Source organism: Xenopus tropicalis, chromosome 1 (genome assembly GCF_000004195.4).
Source record: "Xenopus tropicalis strain Nigerian chromosome 1, UCB_Xtro_10.0, whole genome shotgun sequence".
NCBI lineage: Eukaryota > Metazoa > Chordata > Amphibia > Anura > Pipidae > Xenopus > Xenopus tropicalis.
In genome coordinates, this window is record NC_030677.2 from 112,335,367 (window position 1) to 112,356,235 (window position 20,869).

Sequence of the window (20,869 nt, forward strand, 5' to 3'; positions counted from 1 at the left end):
AAACAGCACATGTTGCTGTAGTTCATTCAATGAAGAATGCAGGCTTACACAGGCACAATGTACTTTGATGAAAAGTCATGCTTGGATTGAGCCCTATAATGATTAAACTGAGCTTAGGAGAGATGGTTAGGAAAAAAAAAATATGTTTCTCTGGCAGAGTTTCTATGGAAACCAGCGATACCATTTATTTATTGGCTGCTAGACTGGAGGGTGTGTTAGAGTTGTGCAGCAAGTTCAGAGGTGCCATGTTCCCCTGTCTTTGAATCCTCTTCTGTTAGACCATTGACATGAATCTTGCAGGAGCACTTGCAGTCAAGTCTACATCCTCTACATGCTCCGACAAGATCTGTAGCCGCAAACTATAATAGGTTCCGGAGACAGAAGAAGATGAGGCCCTTGAACTGTGCTGTATAACTGTATGTGAAGATGAGCTATGGCTTAGTTCTTCTATAGGCCACTTTAAAAGCTAAAAAGATTTGTATGTATTCGTTATTTAGCTGTCTGCCATCAGCAATCATTTTTTTTTTCACTTGTAGAGCTCATATAAATACATCAGAATTAAATTGTACGTTTTCCAGTACACACATTAGAGAGGTGGTTCACCTTCACGTAAATGAAGCTATTGTAGCAGATTGTCATTTTAATAAAATATGTAATGTATCTCTTTAAGAAAATGTCTACTGTTTTTAAGAGAAAATTACCTCTGAAGATAGCGTTTCAGGAGTCAATGGAGGTACCAGGGGAGGGGGTCGCCGACCCCTTTCTGCAGAAGCCTGTGTCAGCGTGTTAAAGCTCTGTGTAATGCTGAGTACTGGCAGTAGGAGCTTCTAAAGTTACTGGGCATGTCTGCTTCCTGGCTCTCTTTTTATGCCTCTCCTCTGATTGGCTGCTAAAGTTACAGGCGCGTAACATAATCTGGTGGTGCTGCTGTCTTCTGCTGTGGATGTGGATCAGGGAGGGAGCAGGGGGGAAGGTCCCATGTGACTCACTCTGCAGACAGAAGAAATGCTCCTCCTTCCTGAAAAGTTTTTTTGATTTCTTGGTGTGAACTGCAGCAAAGGTGGCCATACATGAGCCAATTTCACTTGTTCTGTGACAAACGATCTAATCGGTACACAATCGTTTGACGATCGGTTTGCCATACGATATGCCATCCACAGACAACGATTATTTGAAAAGACGTCATTGTATCATTGACATAAAATACAGAAAGGTCACCTCAGGCAGACTGCAACCTCTGGCTGCCCTATGCACTGTGTGTGCCATACTCCTGCCTGCCCCATGCCCCTATGTGTGCCATACCCTACTCTACCAGTAGTTCTGGGGAGTTTTGCCAGTATTTTGGAAATAGTTGCAACTTGCTGCACTATCCAAAAAACATGTTTTATTAAAGGGTAGTGCTGGGCGGTATACCGGTAAAAAACGATCACCGTTTTTTTTTTTGAAACCGATATGAATTTTCTACATACCCCCATACCGGTGTGCGTGAATACTTCCGGGTGCGCGCGTGACGTCAGCGCGCACGCGACGTCAGCGCGCACACTCTACAAAAGCGCCATCGCTAGGACGCATTCAGAGTCGGATACCAATGTGAGCTGTCGGGGGGTGCCTGGCCAGTAATTATAATTTATGTGAAGGGGATGGGGGGGTGTTATTTATGTGAAGGGGATGGGGGGGTGTTTGGGGTGGGGGTGGGTTATACTTATGTGAAGGGGATGGGGTTGTGTTTGGGGGGGGTGGGATGGGGTGGGGTGGGGGGTTATATTTATGTGAAGGGGATGGGGGGGTGTTTGGGGTGGGGTGGGGGGGGTGTGTGCGGATGGGGGGGTGTTTGGGGTGGGGTGTGTGCGGATGGGGGGGTGTTTGGGGTGGGGTGGGGGGGGGTGTGTGCGGATGGGGGGTGTTTGGGGTGGGGTGGGGGGGTGTGTGCGGATGGGGGGGTGTTTGGGGTGGGGGGGTGCGTGCGGATGGGGGGGTGGGGGGGGTGCGTGCGGATGGGGGGGTGTTTGGGGTGGGGGGGTGCGTGCGGATGGGGGGTGGGGGGGTGCGTGCGGATGGGGGGTGGGGGGGGGTGCGTGCGGATGGGGGGGGTGGGGGGGGGTGCGTGCGGATGGGGGGGTGTTTGGGGTGGGGGGGTGCGTGCGGATGGGGGGGTGTTTGGGGTGGCAGGGGGGGTGCGGGTGGCGGCTGTTTGGGGTGGTCACCTAATCATGCATGGGGAAAAAAAAATACCGTCAAATACCGTGATACCGATATAATTTTGAAAAATACCGTGATATAAATTTTTGGTCATACCGCCCAGCACTATTAAAGGGTATATAATATTTAGTGTTCACATACGAGCAAACCCTGCAATAAGCAAATGAATGTTCCACAAAGAACGTTTGTGTACTTCAGTATATGTTTGTTGACTTCCGCTGGCAATCATGACATGACAAATGTCTGGCACTTACACCAACTGGCAGATTTTATCACTGAACGACCAAAATCTTTAAACCCATCCGTTCAATTTTTTGACCGATAATGTCGGGCAGATTAGTGGCCCAACAATCGTTTGCGTCATCAACTATATGATAAGCAAACAATATTATAGGATCGTTCTGAAATCGATCGTTTAAAAATAAAAAAACGGGTTGTCTATGGCCACCATAAGTTTTAAACAGCTTATTGAGACACATAGATACACAGTCTTTGTATGGCATATATTATCATACTCAGGGGAACATAATCTATCATTTTTTGGGTAGTACAGGTATGGGGCCTGTTATCCAGAATGCTCGTGACCTGGGGGATAAGGGATCTCTAAAACCTAAGTGTACTAAAAATAATTTAAATATTGAATAAACCCAATAGGCTTGTTTTACCTCCAATAAGGATTAACGATATCTTAGTTGGGATCACGTACAAGATACTGTTTTATTATTATTACAGAGAAAAAGGAAATCATTTTTAAAAATTAAAATTATTTGCTTATAATGGAGTCAATGGGAGATGGACTTTACGTAATTCGGAACTTTCTGGATAATGGGTTTCCGGATAAGGGATCCCATACCTGTACTGAAAAAAGGTGGACAACCCCTTTAACTATGGGATTTATTTTTTTGTCTAGAAATATAATTGTTGTAGTAATTTTTCTAAAATGTTTCCAATGTTGTGTAGATTTAATTATGGTTGTATGTTTCCTTTTTAGCTTTCCGGTGGCAATCCATTTTATGAAACATATTACAAGCAGGTAAGTGCAATCTTTGATACCCATTACTAAATTGCTTCTAAATATGAACCAATTCTCTTTCATAAGTTGTTCTAATTTAAAAGGGAAGGAGATGTTTGCCTCTATATTTTCTTGCATAGTAAAATGTAATTGTAAGCATCTTTTCAATACATGTTTGCAAAGTTTAAATTACAGGTATGGGACCTTTTATCCAGAATGCTCCGGATCTAAGGTTTTCCAGATAAGAAATTTTTTTGTAATTTCGATCTCCATACCTTAAATCTACTAAAAAGTCATTTAAACATTAAATAAACCCAATAGGATTGTTTTGCCTCCAATAAAGATCATTTTTAAAAATTAGAATTATTTGTTTACAATGGAGTTTATTCCGTATTTCTAAACTTTCTGGATAATGGGTTTACAGATAACGGATCCCATATCTGTATTTAAAAGTGATTTGTAAAGGAAATTGCAGTTAAAAGCAGATGCTGTAATTTGCTATGCTTCTCAGTGTTCCAGACATAAATCTGTTTTCCTCTAGAAAGGACTGCATATCCCACAATGCATTGCATGCTTCTGCTTTTTATGGTTTGTGGAGAAGATGTAAGAATTGGAATCTTTGCTAAAGAGCATATGGTGTTTACTATAAGTTTCAAGAGTCTAGAACTAGAAGTCCTGAAGGGTCAAATACTGCTTTTATACGCAATCTGATTTACAAGTAACTTTTTAACCAGAAGAGTTTTAGTTAGGGTATGTTGCAAAGTTGAATAGAATACTATGTTCATTCTTTATGCTAAAAAACTGGGTGTCACTCTTTAAGCACACAACCATGTAATCTTTAGCAACAAACACCAGCAGTACATTAGCAGCTATTGAAGAGCATGGTGAGGTCAATGACAATAGCAACCAGAAAATAATGTTAAAGGAGAAGGAAAAGTCTGATGGATGGGGGCATGCCAAAATGTTAGGCACTTGTGATTGCAATCATTTACCTGTTTCCCCAGGCCGATGCTCCTGTTAGCAAAAAAAAAAAAGCACAAGACCCCGGGGTATCTGCAACCAAGTGATCCTCTTCCTTCTCCTTCCTTTCTGTGACTTGTGCATGCGCAGTAGAGTGAAGACCCAAACCTAAACAAGAAAGTCAGGTTTTCTCTTTACTGCATATGTGCCGGCCGGCCCCAGGATTCCATAGATAGACAAGGGAAGAAAGAGAATCCCTTGTTTGCATGAACCCTGGGCCGGTGCAGTTTTTTGTTAAAAGGAGCACGGGCCTGGGATATCAGGTAAGTTATTACAATCACTGGCGGGTGCCTAACATTTTGCACCACATCAGTGATTGTAACTTTTCTTCTCCTTTCATAGAAATAGTAGTTGGTTACTTAAGATAGCCAGGTATCAGAACTAAAGGTATTACTTTAGCAGAGTGCTGGGACTTGTAGACACTCCTAGGTAAATAGAATAAGGCCTGTAACATTCTAGGCATGTTGGCCACCAGAGTGCCCTCATGGAGAAACACTGTGGTACAGAAATTTTCCCCCATCTTACATTTAAATAAATGCAAATGTGCCTATAGCAGCCATTGTCAATGTTAGGTAGGCACCACAAGGAAGAACTGAATAAAGTGTCTACGAAAAACAAACTCTCAGACATTGGTGTTTTAAAAACATCTTTATAAAAATATATTAACTGTTTTAGGGAAACTTTACCTAAAATGTTAAGTTATTCATGTAAGAATAACAGTTTAACAGTAATGTTTGAGGGTGAGTGGCAGGTAAGGGCTTATAAGCCTCCTTAAAGTACCTGCACATTTAGCAGTAAATTATGTGTGTTTGTTCAAATCCATTATTTGGTGTGATTCCTTTATCACTGGTTTACTATGTGCTTAGGATGGTATATGTTTTTTGTAGCTTTTTTTGTGTGCAGAGAATAGTGTCTTTTCAGATTCTGAACTGTGGATTGAGCCAAGTGAAGGAGAATCATACTATTGTTTTTTAGTGCCACAATTACAGTCTTCTGTGGTGAAAACAGGGCTTGTCTTATTAAATGATATGAAATATATCTTGTTCCAGGTGGATCCATCATACATTGGCAGAGTAGGACCAGCAGAAGCTGCTCTCTTCCTCAAAAAATCTGCTCTCTCAGACATTATCCTTGGGAAGGTGAGCCAGCAATTATGTGTTCTGGATTGAGCACAAGTGTCTTATCCCTCTTCTGTATAAATTCATTTATTAATTGGATAAATATTGTTGCAAATAGAATTATATATGTTGGGAACAGGTGTAGTAGCCCTGTTTAATCAGAGTTTATTATATTTGACTTCTGCTGAAAACATTAGTGCTTGTTATTTTTATTATAAAATATTTGTATTTTTAAAAATGTCTTCTACTAAACAGAGTAATGGTGAAAATGCATATACATTTTTGAAACTTCTTGGTCCTGAGAGAAAGAATGGGTGGAGGGACAAGGCAGTTAGTAAAATGACCCTTACTAGATCAGCCATTTTTATTAGGAACTCCTTATAGATCTCCTTAAGCCTGAGACACAGGCAGCAGATGGGTGAAATAATGGGTTTGTTTATACTGTACTTAGCTTATTATCTTTAAATACGCTATCCAAATAACAGGAGGAGGTAGTAAGGGTAAAAACAAAATAATGATTTTTTTTTTAAGTGCTTTATTATAATAAAAATATGGACGTGTTTTTATTAAAGGAATACGTATAATACATTTTCAACTCAAGAAGTATTTATTGTGGTTATCTTTAAAGGAGATGTAAACCTTGAAATGCCAAACATACCAATGCCATACCATACATTAGTTTCTTTACCTCAGAAAGTACTTTACCTAAAGTTTTATTCAGTGCAGTAGCAGAGAAAGTACTGTTGAAGAAACAGCCCTCCAGGAATGTGCTCTGTACAGCAGAGAACTCTTTTACCTTCTACCTGGTCAGAGGAAAAGCAGAGCTAAGTGAACTAAAGTTGAGTGAATTGTATAGGTATTTTTTTAAGCTGGCTCTCTAGTTGCGGTATACCGAGGGGACACGTTTATTCGTGCACACCTTTTTCAATATAGCTTTATAAAAGCCGCAATGAATGTTCAATATATAGGCATGCAGTCATATATTATGTTGCCGTAGGGCTTGTGGAAGAACTAAATGGTATATTAGCAATATATAAACCAATATAATATTTTTTCAATGTTATATGTGCAGATAGTAGCAAATTATGAAGTCAGGGGTAATGATTTATGCTTGAAGCCACAGAGGCTGTATTGCTGTTTTTTGCAGTGCTGAGATTTTATCTCCCATACTTCTTGAAGAGTATAATATAGTCTACTTAATATAAAGCCAATATATAGCACTGTGCAGATTCATAGAAAACAATGCATCATAATGAAAAAGAACATAAGATGGACATACTTGCTGGAGTTTACAGTCTTGATTAGATAGTGAATTAAACTGTCTTTGTTTAGCCAATTATTCATACAAAATTAAATATCCATTGCATTCAGAGGATTTTTTTTTAGGTTATACTGAATTGTTTTTTTAAGAAAAGTGTTGTGAAGAATGTAGAGGGGTGTATATATCAAACATGTGTATTAACGTACAAATATTTATAGATTTATTGTAAGGAATGTTAGTGGACAGTTCAACCAGGAAACCAGTGTTTTTTTTTTTTATTTTATTTTTAAACTGCTACAACTTACAGTTAAAACATTTAAGGATGGTCAAATCAGATGTGAATATTATTTTTGCCTAAATAAGTCTTTTGAATTATTGTACTAAACATTTGTTATCATGATAGTTATCCACAACAACCAATCAGCTGTTTGAAAGCAGCCATCTGCTTGGTAGCTATGAGTCAAACCTAGAGAAACATTTTTTTTCATAAAAATAACTTTGTACTTTGTATTTGCCTACCAACCACTAACATTTGCCAGTCAACCTCACCACACAAAAACCAAAGCATGCATGCATACACACAGTTAAACACTCACAAAGGATTGTGGGTACCAACAGTCTTAGAGCTCAGTGCGAAAACAAATAAAATGTATAAATCTGAAATGCTGCCCTGTAAATGGTTTGACCTTATGGTCAAGTTAATAGAGCTGAATTTCGGTTTGAAGATACTAACAGCATACTTACAATACTTAGTGATTAAACTTTTAGCTGATCACTGTATAATACTATTTTCCCTCTTTAATAAAGTCTCTTCTGCAAAATTCAAAATATTGAAATTAATACAAACTGTCTTGGATTATTTGGCGAAATCCACTGTGATAAAATAGTGCTTTTGCCAATAATGTTTTATTTTTTTAGGAAACTGCCAATAAAAGCACTGCTTTCAAAAATCTAATGGGGGTCTATCAGTCCCAAATATTAAAAAATAGTTCTGGACTGCAAGAATGACTCTTGCTAACAGTCATGCGGGAAATCATGCTCCCTCGTGAGAACAGATAAAGGAAAGCTAGCTTTTTCTTATATGTCCACCCAGATAATCTGGTTATTTTATGTACCCCTGCAAGGTTTGACAGAAGCTTCAGTCACATTGGTATGATAAATCCATGATAAATACCAACTTTCTACTTTTTCTTCAGTTCTCCCCATTATGGAGCAGTCACAATTTCCCCCCGAGCTTTTCTAGACATTTTAATAATGAAAAGCTTTATTGCAGGTATGATTGTACTGGTCTTTTGGGAAACTGCTGTAAACCTTCTCTCAAAAGTGCTACATACAAAGTTTCCCAAAGACCACTTTGTTTTATTGGGGAAAAACATGTCATCACAGAGATTAAAGGAGAACTAAACCCTAAAAATGGATATGGCTAAAAATGCCATATTTTATATACTGAACTCATTGACCATGCTTAAAGGTTCACCATTTCTATAGTTGTAATGATTCAGTATTTCAAAATTGTTACAAGGGGTCACCATGCCTAAATCTGTGCAGGACAGTGCACATGCTCAGTGCACTCTGGGTAGCTATTGAGAAGCTAAGCTTAGGGGGTGATGCTGCAGGGCTGATTAATAATCTCTGATGCTAATTGCACTGGTTTCAGAGCCGTTAAGCAGTAAAAATCTGTATTATTTACTAATCGGCCTTATATTGTGCCACTTATATTCTATATATACATTATATTGTGAGTCACTTGCCTATATGCTCAAAAACAATATGGAGGCTTGTAAAATATGGCCTCCGCTGTTATCTCATGAAAATGATCCTCAGTGTTTTTTCAGCAATCGTGATTGTAGCAAATAATTAGAATGATTTTTGCTAACCGTACCCACCGTGCTGTTTACTGAAGTATACTCTAAATAACAAGAACCAGCCTCTAGTGATGTGCAATTTGTAAAGCTTGACCCGCAAACCTGCAGGACCCGGGGGTTTACACTTAAGTCAAACGGGTTAGGGATGTAATTTGGGCGACCAATTGTGTGTTCGGGTTGAGTGCAGGTCAGACTCAAAAAAGTAAACTCCTCTGCTTCCAGTGTTCCCCTGTCTTAGAACCTAAGGAGGGTTCATAAGTAGTGGGAAGATGTGAGTACAGGTTGGGCACAGTCCTATAAAGGCAAAATTTTTTGGATTTGTGGAAAGGCCACAAAGACCCAGGCCTAGGGCGGCACAAATTGGGGGGAGGCATGCCGCCCTGCCGCACCAAAATATTAAAGTTTTTCTTGCATACAGAGCAATGGGAACCTCTCCCCCACTGCTCTGTATGTGATTATAAAGACCCGCACATGTGTGATCGCGAGTCTGAGCATGCACGGGGGGGAATGGGCGGGTGTGTGCGCGCGAGCAGGGGGCGGCCTCGGGGTGCCCGGCTTACAAATCCGGCCCTGGGTGCTAGTTACGTTTTTCCTGTCCTGCAAATCACTATCAGCCACCAAACAATTGACTGTTTGTTGGCTGATCCAGTTAACAGTGTAAACTCTTTGAAAATTCAATAAAGATTTTTTTGGTTAAAAAAAGTACAGTTTATTATTGTAGTGCAAGCTGTTTCCAAGCATGTTTTATATTTTAAACTGGCAATTGCATATTGTCTTTCAGATATGGGACCTGGCTGATCCAGAGGGAAAAGGTTACTTGGATAAACATGTAGGTACCTAATCTCATTTCCACTAAGGTGGAGCTTCTATGGTATATGCACATTAGAAATGGATTCTGCTCTTGGGCAACCTTGTAAACATATGATTCAGCTCAAGATTTACAGCCTGGTGTCTGACTGAGTAATAGATCTAGCAGAGTCTGGTGTTTAGTAGGGTGTGGGTGTGAACAAATGAAAAATAAACAATATTAATATTTATAGCTACATATGATTCTAGATTTAACAAGTGATTGCAAAGAGCAATATATAGAATGAACCATTCAAATGTATTTGTCTGTTATGCATTGCATATTTGTTGTGTGAATAAAGACTGATTTACATATTCATTAACTACTTGACTTTGTTTGGATTCTTTTTCAGGGATTTTATGTAGCACTGAGGCTGGTAGCTTGCGCTCAGAGCGGACATGAAGTCAGTCTATCAAGTTTAAATGTTCCAGTACCAGCACCCAAATTTGTAAGTTACTGCTTTTCCTAACTGGAATGTATTCTGTGAATATTCAAAAGATATGTTTATTATTATTTATTTATGTGGTAATAGTGTAGTTTACAAGCCAGTGAGTCACTATTGGAAATATGCTGTTATGCGGTTTATTGTAGGGCACTTCAGTTCAAAGAATGAAACAAAAACAAGGAGCACACAATAACTTTTTTGCTTTGTAAATAAATGTGGAAATGTTATGTGCTTTAAAATTTAGGAAAGTACTTACTGTGCCATATTATAATTTCCTGTATCATTAATTATATAAGAATTGTTTTCACTTTTATTTCAGGGGGACACAGGCACTAAAGATTTAACTTCCACTTCTGGCATGAAAGAATCTTAAAAAAAAAAAAAAAAAAAAGGGGTGCAGTGTCTTGGCAAGCTTTCCAGGGGTCTGTCCCTATTATCCCCAGTAGGCTACACTCTAGTGAGGTGCAAGTTAGAAGTTGTCCAACTAACCTGCCCTTTCTCAACCCAAGTCTGACCCTACCCAGCCCAAGGTTAAAAAGGGACTTAAAGGCTTGAGCTTGACCTACCTCCTTAGTTTACATCAGAGATTGATTCAGAGGGAGGGGCAGGCAACGGCAGCAATATACCACCAACAAAAGGACTAGTTATATTTGCTAAAGCAGGCCAATGATGACCTGCACCCAAAGTAGCAAGCAATTTTTCAGCCCAGACAACATTCTTGTGCACACATGTTCATTATTTTATCTCCACTTGTAACCTTTTGGGGCGTGATAACCCCCTGGAAAGGCTTTTGAAGGCATTAGTTCTTTTAATGTTCTTTCCTCCTAGAAGGTGGCGTTAAGTGCCTGTGGATTTTACAGGTAAGACAAATATCCCTCAGCCTGACTCACAAGCCTCATCATAAAGTTAGAGGATATTGTAAAGTTCACAGTTGGTAAATTTGATACTGCATTCATCTTATCCAAGACAAAAACAGATGCTGTATATTTACTGGCTTTGTAGAAAGTAGTCAGTATGGCAACTTGAGTTAATTGTAGAACACTACATGTTCTTCAATGGTCGCTTCTCATTGGTATGTCCAACTGCAGAACAAGCTTGATGAAAGGCCACACAAGGCCTGAAACATTGCTCTAATGCCCTAAGAAGTGTGCAATAAAGGTATATTTACTGGCTACATATTCTTATTAAACTTGTGATTTTTATTTACCTAGAATATATCTCCAACTCACTTTAAGATATATGTAGTGCCACACTTATTTTTCTTTTTGTTTCAGCATGACACTAGCAGTCCTCTGTTAATCACTCCACCCCCTGTTGAGGGACATTGGGGTGTTCGGGTAAGTGTTCTGTTCTGTAGTTAGTCAGCTTTCTTCCTACCTGTATTTAAACATTGATAATCTTTTCAACATGCAGGCATTTTTAAAAATATTACCACTGCTTTACTAACTCAGTAATAACTAGGTTGCTGGGCATCTAGGAATGTCCAGAGCACTATTGCTGCCCTGGGTACTAATTAATGAGCAGTTTAGGTTATGGTTTTCTTTAAATTTTAGTAAACTACACTTGTAGGGCTGCAAAATTGGGGGCTGATAGCGAACGTTATTTAAGGCCCCATCTGGCATAAGAGCTGGGATTTTTCAGATTTAAGATTGTTTAATTGTGCCTCATGAGATAAGGCCCACACCAGCAAGTGTTGCCAAAATATTTGTAATTCTTTTGGTAGTATAGTCTAAGTGACATGCCTATTTTGGAAAAATGTTTTCAAGCTACTATTTGCCTTACAAGCTGCTTTGAAAATGACATATTGGTTGCCATGTAAGCAGCCCGTCACTAACACTAGGTCAGAACCTCGTTAGTTAAACCTAGTTAAACGTAGTTAACTTTTATACAGTGACCCAGCGTTTGAAGAGGTCAGTGCTAATAAAATTCTAATATATATATTTTACCCACTAGATAGAAGAGAAATCCAAATTTGATGGTATTTTTGACAGTCTGGTGCCAGTGAATGGCTTGCTTTCTGGAGACAAGGTGAAACCTGTACTTATGAACTCCAAGCTACCTCTGGATGTCTTAGGAAGGGTAAGTGCTTAAATGTTTACAGCTGGTGATTGTTAGGAAACCGTACAGTTAAAGGGGCAGTATACCTCAGTGAATAGGGCTTGTGCTGTATATACATTTTGCCCATTTTTTTAATCATCAAAAATATATTTTATTATTTCTTGAGCTAAACAGAACAGTTTGCAGGAGAAGCCCTAGTTATTAAGCTAATGTTGAACAAGGGGAATAGTCCTCCTTTAATGCAACTTCATATTACACACCACTGTAAAGGTTGTGACATAACCTCATACTAATCATCCTAAAACTGCAAACTCTTCTACCTATATTGGTTGTTGGACTTTAGTAAGGGTGGCAGCGGTTGTAGATTCTTAATGAGACAACACCAGCATTAATGATATTTTAAATGATATATTTTAAGTGAAAAGAAAATTTACTTTGGGTTACCAATTTTTGACTAAAAGCTTTCATTCTAGACAGTGCTCCTCTTCTCAAAAAACACCCAATCATCCTGTGCTTCTGTTTTCTTTTATTCTCCCAGTGATACCTTGCTGAGTGTATGAAAAATTACTATGATACACATGTGCCTGCAGTGGGTCATTGTTAGCAATCCTGCCACATTATATCACCTGCCCACCAGTTTTCCACATGTCCAAAGCAGAACAAAAACATCATAGGACATTATCTACCTCCCAGAATATTCTGTAGACATTCCTTAGATTTAACTGGTGTGGAGCTAAGAGAACACATGGGTTAAAAGAAAACTATACTATAAACTCAAAATAAATACTTAACCAACCATTTATATTATGTTAACTGACCTTTTAAAGGAGAAGTTAAGGCAAAGTCACTTGGGGCTGCCAAAATGTTAGGCACCCCCAAGTGACTTTAAAGGAACAGTAACACCAAAAAATGAAAGCTTTAAAGTAATAAAAATATAATGCACTGTTGCCCTGCACTACTATAATTTATATAATAAGCTGCTGTGTAGCCACGGAGGCAGCCATTCAAGCTGGAAAAAGGGAGAAAAGGCACAGGTTACATAGCAGATAACAGATAAGCTCTGTAGAATACAATAGTGTTTTATCTGTTATCTGCTATGTGCCTGTGCCTTTTCTCCTTTGAATGGCTGCCCCCATGGCTACATAGCAGCTTATTTATATAAATTATAGTAGACTTTCTGAACACACAACTTTTACCAGTGCAGGGCAGCAGCATATTATATTTTAGTTACTTTTATACACTTTCATTTTTTGGTGTTACTGTTCCTTTAACCGCTTACCTTGTACCCCGGGCTGGTGCCCCTGTTCGGAGAAAACGTGGATGCAAAAGGCAGAACTCTGTCCATTAATTGGCTGATAGGGCCTTGCATGTATGTGTGCCTTGGCTTGTTTGTGTGCACTGTGAATCCTATGATCCCAGAAGGCCACCCGTAATACATAAAATGGCAATTTTCTATTTAGGAGTACCCAATAGCACATACTACTAAAAAAGTATATCTTCATGAAAATGGTTTATTTAGATGAAGCAGTGTTTTACATATGAGCTTGTTTAGGGAATATATTTTTAGAGAGACCTATATTGTTTGAAGGTATGGTTTTCCTTTGTGAGCTTGTATTGCCTAGAAATTAAGGGCACATCAGTGATCTGCAAAAATACCGGCAACTGCTCTAGCAAGCTGTCAAAATAATTATCTATAAAAACCATTCTAGACCAAATACGTGCCATACACATTGTTACACATTGTTATATTCCTTAGAAAACCCTATACAGATATGGGACCCGTTATCCAGAATGCTCGTGACCTGGGGTTTTCTGGATAAGGGGTCTTTCTGTAATTCGGATCGCCTACCTTAAATCTGTTAAAAAAAATTATTTAAACTGTAATTAAACCCAGTAGGATTGTTTTAGCTCCAATAAAAATTAATTATATCTTAGTTGGGATCAAGTACGAGGTACTGTTTTATTATTACAGATAAAAAGGAAATCATATTTAAAAATTGGAATTATTTGCTTATAATGTAGTCTATGGGAGATGGCCTTTCCGTAATTCGACACTTTCTGGATAATGGGTTTCCGGTTAAGGGGTCCGATACCTGTATTGCTATACAGCCCAACTCACAATATAAAACTATTGATTTTTTTTCCCCACATATCAGCCACCCCCTCCTCTCTTGCACTGGAATTCAAAATGGTCATAAGAGTCAACACTCTTTGTAAGGGGGAGCAGAGATGTTTTCTCGTGGCATCTGAAGTCTTGGGCACAGTGTGTGCTCCATTCGGATCTCACTGCTGAGACAACATTGCATGGCTGCCAACTGCTTTGATTTCTAAGGTGTCAGAGTTGGGCCTGCCTTATGTCACTATGGGCACGAGCAAGTTCTACCAGATGGCAGAAAAAAAATCTGTATTGGAAATTTGCTTATTTTAAACGATTATAACAGAATCCAGAAAGCCTTAACTCCCTCTTCAAATTGGTTAGAATATTGTACACTTCTTTCATAGCAGTCTTTAGATATTTAATCAGACCTGTGACCACACCCTTAGAAAATGTTTAACTCCCACTCATTTATTTTTTTGAAGCAATACAAATGTTTAGGTGATGCAAACAGAAAGTAATTGTTCATGGATGAAGCTTTTAAACTTTAAATTTGCTATTTTGCCTCAGGTGTGGGAGCTCAGTGATATTGACAAGGATGGACACTTGGACAGAGATGAATTTGCTGTAGTAAGTAAGCTTTTTAGCTTTGTTTGTGTGCTGTAGAATGAATTGGTTACAGCCACATAAAACCCACTGCATTAAGAGCAATAATATATAAGGCAAATCTCTGGAGTCCTATGCCTGTCCATTATATGAGGACATGTGGTTTTGCAACAGAACTAACCATGTCAGAATAGCAGTGCTTCCATGTGTTGTCTTTGTGGAAAGCCCATAGAGGAGTTACCTAATGTCACTTATCCTTAAAGTGATACTGACATGAAAAAACTACTTTTCAAAATATTAATGCACATAAAAAGTTACCTATATGTTGTGTTGACCATTTTTCACTGACATGTTTGCTTTTGTAAGTAAGTAAAGTTCCTACACCTGACTGTTTTGCCAATCTGACTGTCTTTTCTCAACCTGTCAGTTATAGCTTCTAATGCTAACAAACTACTGCAGTACAAATATGGCAGCCCCCTTATAGAGGAACTTGGGTGATAACATAGGTAATGTAAAAGCATTGGGCAAATACATTTAAGGCACAATTATAAAGCTTGTGGAAAGACAATGTTATAATATATTTAAAAAGAGTTTAATTTCTGGTGTCAGTATCTCTTTAAGAGCTGTGGCACATGGTGGAATTTGGTCAGTGAAGTTCTCTCAGGAAGAATTGCAGTCATCTAGTGCATATTTAAACTTCTGTCAAATGGAAGGCTGCAATTCTGTTTTGAAGTGGGGAGTGTGGAAGTCAGTGTATATTTTATGAAAAAGTATGCCAAAGCGTAGTATTTTCAAGTTATTCTAGATAAATAAATTGTGTTTTATAAAACAAAATATCCTAATGTGTGTCTGTGTGTCATGCAGGCAATGCATCTTGTATACAGGGCCTTGGAGAAGGAACCAGTCCCTTCAGTGTTACCTCCATCTCTCATCCCGCCGAACAAGAGGAAGAAGACTCCAACATTCCCAGGGGCAGTTTCAGTTCTTCCCTCCAGCCCACCACCTAAAGATAGTCTACGGTCCACCCCATCTCATGGCAGTATGAGCAGTTTAAACAGTGCTGGCAGCCTTTCACCTAAGCATTCCTCCAAACCAGCCCAGGTGCAGTACAGTTGATAGGGAATATAAAATAATTGACTGCTCAGGGTTCTGCTATAATGACACAGACATGGATCAGCAGCCACTCACATTATGGATAACAGACTTTTCTTTCTTAAAGTGAAATTATACCAATCCTTTTTTACATGCTTCTGTTTATTTCACATTCAGCATTCAAGATTGTTGTATTTACAGTAAACCAGTAAACATAGTAATCAGTATGTGAATTCTCCAAACAACAAGTGTACCAACAGGAATGGCAAAAAAAATGAGCAAACAAGGAACAGAAGGGTAGGGAGAGGAAGAAGTAGTAGAATTAGGAGGGGGAGAAGGGGAGGGCGCAGCACAAATACAACAGTTTGATCCACAGATGATAGCCACAGACTAGTTTTTGTTCAGTTTCCTGTCAAACAATATGGTCATCACTGTGTAGACTCCAGAGTCTTTTTCCATTCAAACATTGATTCTGCTACAACAGTGACAGAATAAAAAATGTGGCGAACCAAAGACCCTCTTAAAAGGGTCATGATCTGACCTTAAATTCCATTGACTATTCTGTACAGTGTTCTAATGATCAACCCAGTGCAATATGACCATTAACTTTTGTCCTCCAGCTGTACAATTTGCATCCGTGAATTGAGAATGTGAATATTTATTTTTACATCTTTTTTTTTAAAGCCTGCTGTAAACTGGGTGGTCCCATTGACAGACAAAATGCGTTTTGATGACATCTTTCTGCAGACAGATCTGGACATGGATGGATTTGTGAGTGGGCTGGAAGTGAAGGATATATTTATGCAGTCTGGTCTGTCTCAGAATATCTTAGCACACATATGGTGAGAGGCAGCTAATAAAATTGCTCTGTGTTAGATTGTTACCCTAAAGCCTTTTTTCTTTGATAATGCATGCAGTAATCTCTGGAAGGCCAGATTTTATTAGCCTTGGTTTATTGCTTTGCAAGATGGCTCTTCAGGTGGAAACCTGGTGCATGTGCTGTTAGTTCATTGTGGACTTTTGAGGGTCAGAGTGTCCTTGAGTCCACACAGTGCCTTTACAACTGCAGACCAGCCTCTTTTAAATTACTGCAGAACCTGGTAGAAAAAAATCATTCTTATACTCTGCTTTTTGCATTAATAGACATATGTTCAAACCATCTTTGGTCTCCAAACTGATAGGCTGGTCCCATGTGGGGGCTTGAAATACTGGAGGGGGCTTGTAAGCCAGTTATGGTAAGACTTGATGAGAGTGCCTGTTTGCCTATCTCCATACCACCGAATGCCAACCCTTCATTTAGGGTGAGATATAGGTAAACATATGTGCTTTCTTTAAACTGTGGTGGATTGACAGATGCCAAAACATTTTGATGTTTCTATAACCATGTTATGAGCTAAGGGCTCTGACCAAAGTTTGACTTGCAAGGGAAGCTTAAACTGAAAAAGTCCAACAACCACTGCCTTAAGATGTTTGAAATATGTGTAGTGTGAAATCAGCTTGAACTCATTTTTTATCCTGTAGGGCTCTTGCCGACACAAGGCAAACAGGCAAACTGAACAAGGACCAATTTGCTCTAGCAATGTATTTTATACAACTGAAGGTCAGCAAAGGGATTGATCCCCCACAGGTATTATCACCTGACATGATCCCACCGAGTGAAAGGAACACCCCTATACAGGTATGAAGACAAATGTTAAAACTAGTTGTACTAACAAAAATAGGGACATGTTGTTGTTCAAATTACTTGTTGCTGAACCTTTTATAAACTCTGTATAATATATATATATATACTAAAAGGTAGAGCTTATTTAGTGAGACTTGGTGTACAGCATGACCCAATTATGGCTTCTTTCTTGCCCCAAACCTTTTCATCCTCTCCAGACCCTGTCTGGTTACATGACCCCCATAGGAAACGAGATGGCAAGCTTAACAGACATGCGCCGAGTGAGTAAAGGCCTCTGCGAAGTGCCCTGTATCCTTGGCATGCAAACTTCTGAACCACTGATCACGTTTAATCCTATTTATGCTGTTGCTAGCCCTGTGGCAGCCATTTAAAATTTGTTGATGCAAATTAACAGAACAATTGGCTACATCTCTTTTGTTATAAACAATTTTTTTAGGCAGTGAAATGCTTTAAGGCTGCAAAGACAGCACAATTTATCCAGCTTGTACTATATAATTTTAGCAGAACATTTGACGAGATGTGTAAAAAATAAAGCATGCAGTACTTCATGTAAACAAAGAGCATGATACTACCCTTTTGAATGCAGAAGCATTACGTTGCATGGTATGTTTTTCTCACTGATAAGGTTTTTTTTTATTTTATTATTGTTGTAACATTTACTCTGGTAATTAGTTCATTCCATTTAACATGCAGTTCATGTTTATGCATTAGTGATAATAACTTGGTTGCCCATCTTTTTATTTTAATGTTATACCATATGCCTTTCTTAGGACAGTTCCAGTTCTGTTGGCTCAGGTGAATTTACTGGTGTGAAAGAACTGGATGAGATCAGTCAGGAAATAGCCCAGTTGCAAAGGTAAGTGGGAGATGAATGCACAACCACACTAAGATATTTTATGACAGGTATGGTATCTCTTCTCTAGAAACCTGTCATCCAAAAGCTCTGGATTACTCTCATAGTGTCCATTATAAGCAAATACCTCAAAAAATATTTCCTTTTTCTCTGTAAAATTAGAACAGTACCTTGTACTTGATTCTTATTAAGCTGCATAAATCGATGTTAGTTACAAAACAATCTATTGAGTTTCATTTTTTTTAAGATTGACGGCATGGTGATCAAAATTACAGAAAGATCCTTAATCTGGAAAACCCCAGGTTCCAAGCATTCCAAATAATAGATCATGTACCTTTAAATTTGTTTTAATGTATATGGTTGTCTATATCTTAGTTTGACCACAGTGATTTGTATGATTTGGAGTAGTCAAGTTTAAGAAAAGCAGACTGGACCCAATCAGAAAGTGTTGGTCGGACAAGCCAAAATTAAAGACATGCAGCAAAGAATCATTAACAGAAAGCTAGGTCAATCCAAAATTCTCACTTTCTGACCAAGTCAGAGAGCCAAAGTCAGTAGCAAAAATCTGGAACAGGGGTTTCAAAAGAGTTCCATAAGCAAATACTGGTAAGAAATAGACTAAAATCATCCACATCCACCTTAGTGTATACATTTATTTCAGTGTAATGACTCATTAGTGGGCTTTGCAGTTGTAACTTTAAAGTCTTTCAAGCACCTGAAGTGCTTTAAATTGTATTCTGTAATTTATAATGGAATTCTGATAAATGTGTAACGCATGCAATGCAATATTGGAAAAGTAAGGAGTGATCCAGGGACATTTGTAAGTGAGATCGTAATAGAACTGATGGAGCAAGCTAAGCAGTAAAATTAATTTTGTTTTTTAGTCAGCTTTAGTTTAAATGGATATTTTTATTTAGCTAACACTTTAACTGCAAACCTGTACCAGGGAAATAAAACCAAAAAAATATATTTTTAAGCCCAACACTATGTAAAAAGTGGTCACAATCACATACATAAATGACTCAAAAACAAAAACCATTGATCGAAGTGCTTTTTTTTTTTAATAGGTTTTTGCTTTCTCTTTTTTTTTTTTTTTCCTTTTTTGAGTCATATAATACCAAAATACTGAAATATATTTACTACTCCTAAAACTAGATAACCCAGTTAAACAATATATCAATATATTAAATATATAACAAGTGTTAATTTATTTATTGAGGAAAATGATCCAAAGCATATTTTTGTGTTTGATGATAATCATGTGTGAGTGCATAGTATAATGAACATAAATTTGTCTCCTTACTATCCAAGGAGATTTATGAAGACCTCCAAAAAGTTAAAAGTTAAATTGTTATTGATTCTCACCATGCTGGAAAGGTTTCCAAAACTAATTCTATTGAGTTTGGACTCCCCCAGTCCACTGTTATGAGACAGACTGTATACAAATGGAGGCAAATAAACAAATTGCTACCCATGAGTGGACAACCAACAAAGATCCGCCAAGACCATGAAGTGTAATAATTCAGGAGATCTCAAAGAACCTCAGGCTTAGGTCTAAGAAACTAAAGGCCACCATCAGGAGAAACCACAATGGCATGACAGGGTGACAAGTGGAATGCCGCTACTATCCAAAAATAACATTGCTGTCCATCTACAGTTAGCTAAAGACCATGTGGATAAGTCAGAATGCTCTTGGAAAAAATGTTTTGTGGGCAGTGTTATGCTTGGCAAAAGACAAACACTGCATTCAAGCAGTGAAACATGATAGTGGCAGAATCATTCTGCAGGAAAATGTCAAGTTATCTGTCAATAACATGGGGTAATAAAGTAAGACAACCCTAAACACGCAAGTTGATCTACCAAAGATTGGTTCAAGCAGAAGAAAGTTAATGTTTTGGAATAGTAAAGTTAAAGTCCTCATCTTAATCCTTAAGGAAAAACCTAAAGTGTGCAGTTCGTGTAAGGAAGCCAGCCCCCAGTTGTAGCAGTTTTATTCATTTTGTCACCCACTATAAATATACATTGTGTGACCAAAAGTTTTATTCTACATATAGGCATGTATGTTTTAGACAACAAAATACTGCTAAACATAGAGGCAACTGTCATTTCTGCCATAGTTAGTCATTATAGATCTTATAGCAACTTAAATTTCAATCTCTGTAACTGAAGGTTTTCATTATAAAGGCACATAGATTGATCCAGTAGATTAATTTCACTGTTTCTTTTGTAGAGAAAAATATGCTCTGGAGCAAGACATTCGAGAAAAGGAAGAAGCCATTAGACAAAAGAGCACAGAAGTTCAGGTAGGTGTTAACAATCCAATTTACATTTTGTAAGCACAATTAATGCATTTTAATTTTTTTCACAAATTTGAAAATAAGGATTTGTGTTTGGTTTAGTATTAAGACAAATATTTTGAGGAGTATTTGGCCAAAATCAAAAGTATGGATTTGGTGCATCCCTAACCATTTAAAAAATATTTTTCATGGGTTGAGTGAGCATAGTCAAAACAGTTAATAAATAAGTTGCTCTTTATATTAAAGTCTACCAAAGGCTTCAGCTCTGGTAAGGCAGGAGTTTATTTATACAGAAGACTTCTCAGTGGACTGCTGATTTATTTTGATTGTGCTCAGAAGTAGAATGTTACTTTTAATATCAGATTTTGCTTTTTGGGTTTAAAATTGGTAGTCCTCAATTTTAAGACATATATAAAT

At 38.1% G+C, this 20,869-nt stretch overlaps 1 protein-coding gene across 5 annotated transcripts in view; it reads left to right on the plus strand.

Moving 5' to 3' along the window:
* Positions 1 to 20,869, plus strand: part of eps15l1 (epidermal growth factor receptor pathway substrate 15-like 1) — a 90,144-nt gene that overhangs the window by 10,672 nt on the left and 58,603 nt on the right. For 3 of the 5 annotated variants that reach the window (XM_012956850.3, XM_012956855.3, XM_012956864.3), the window contains exons 2-14: positions 3,191 to 3,232; positions 5,281 to 5,370; positions 9,257 to 9,304; positions 9,675 to 9,770; positions 11,042 to 11,104; positions 11,721 to 11,846; positions 14,491 to 14,550; positions 15,391 to 15,627; positions 16,303 to 16,460; positions 17,140 to 17,296; positions 17,500 to 17,562; positions 18,073 to 18,158; positions 20,386 to 20,458. In XM_012956850.3, the coding sequence (XP_012812304.1) occupies positions 3,191 to 3,232; positions 5,281 to 5,370; positions 9,257 to 9,304; positions 9,675 to 9,770; positions 11,042 to 11,104; positions 11,721 to 11,846; positions 14,491 to 14,550; positions 15,391 to 15,627; positions 16,303 to 16,460; positions 17,140 to 17,296; positions 17,500 to 17,562; positions 18,073 to 18,158; positions 20,386 to 20,458 (1,299 nt within the window). 5 annotated transcript variants of the gene reach the window in all.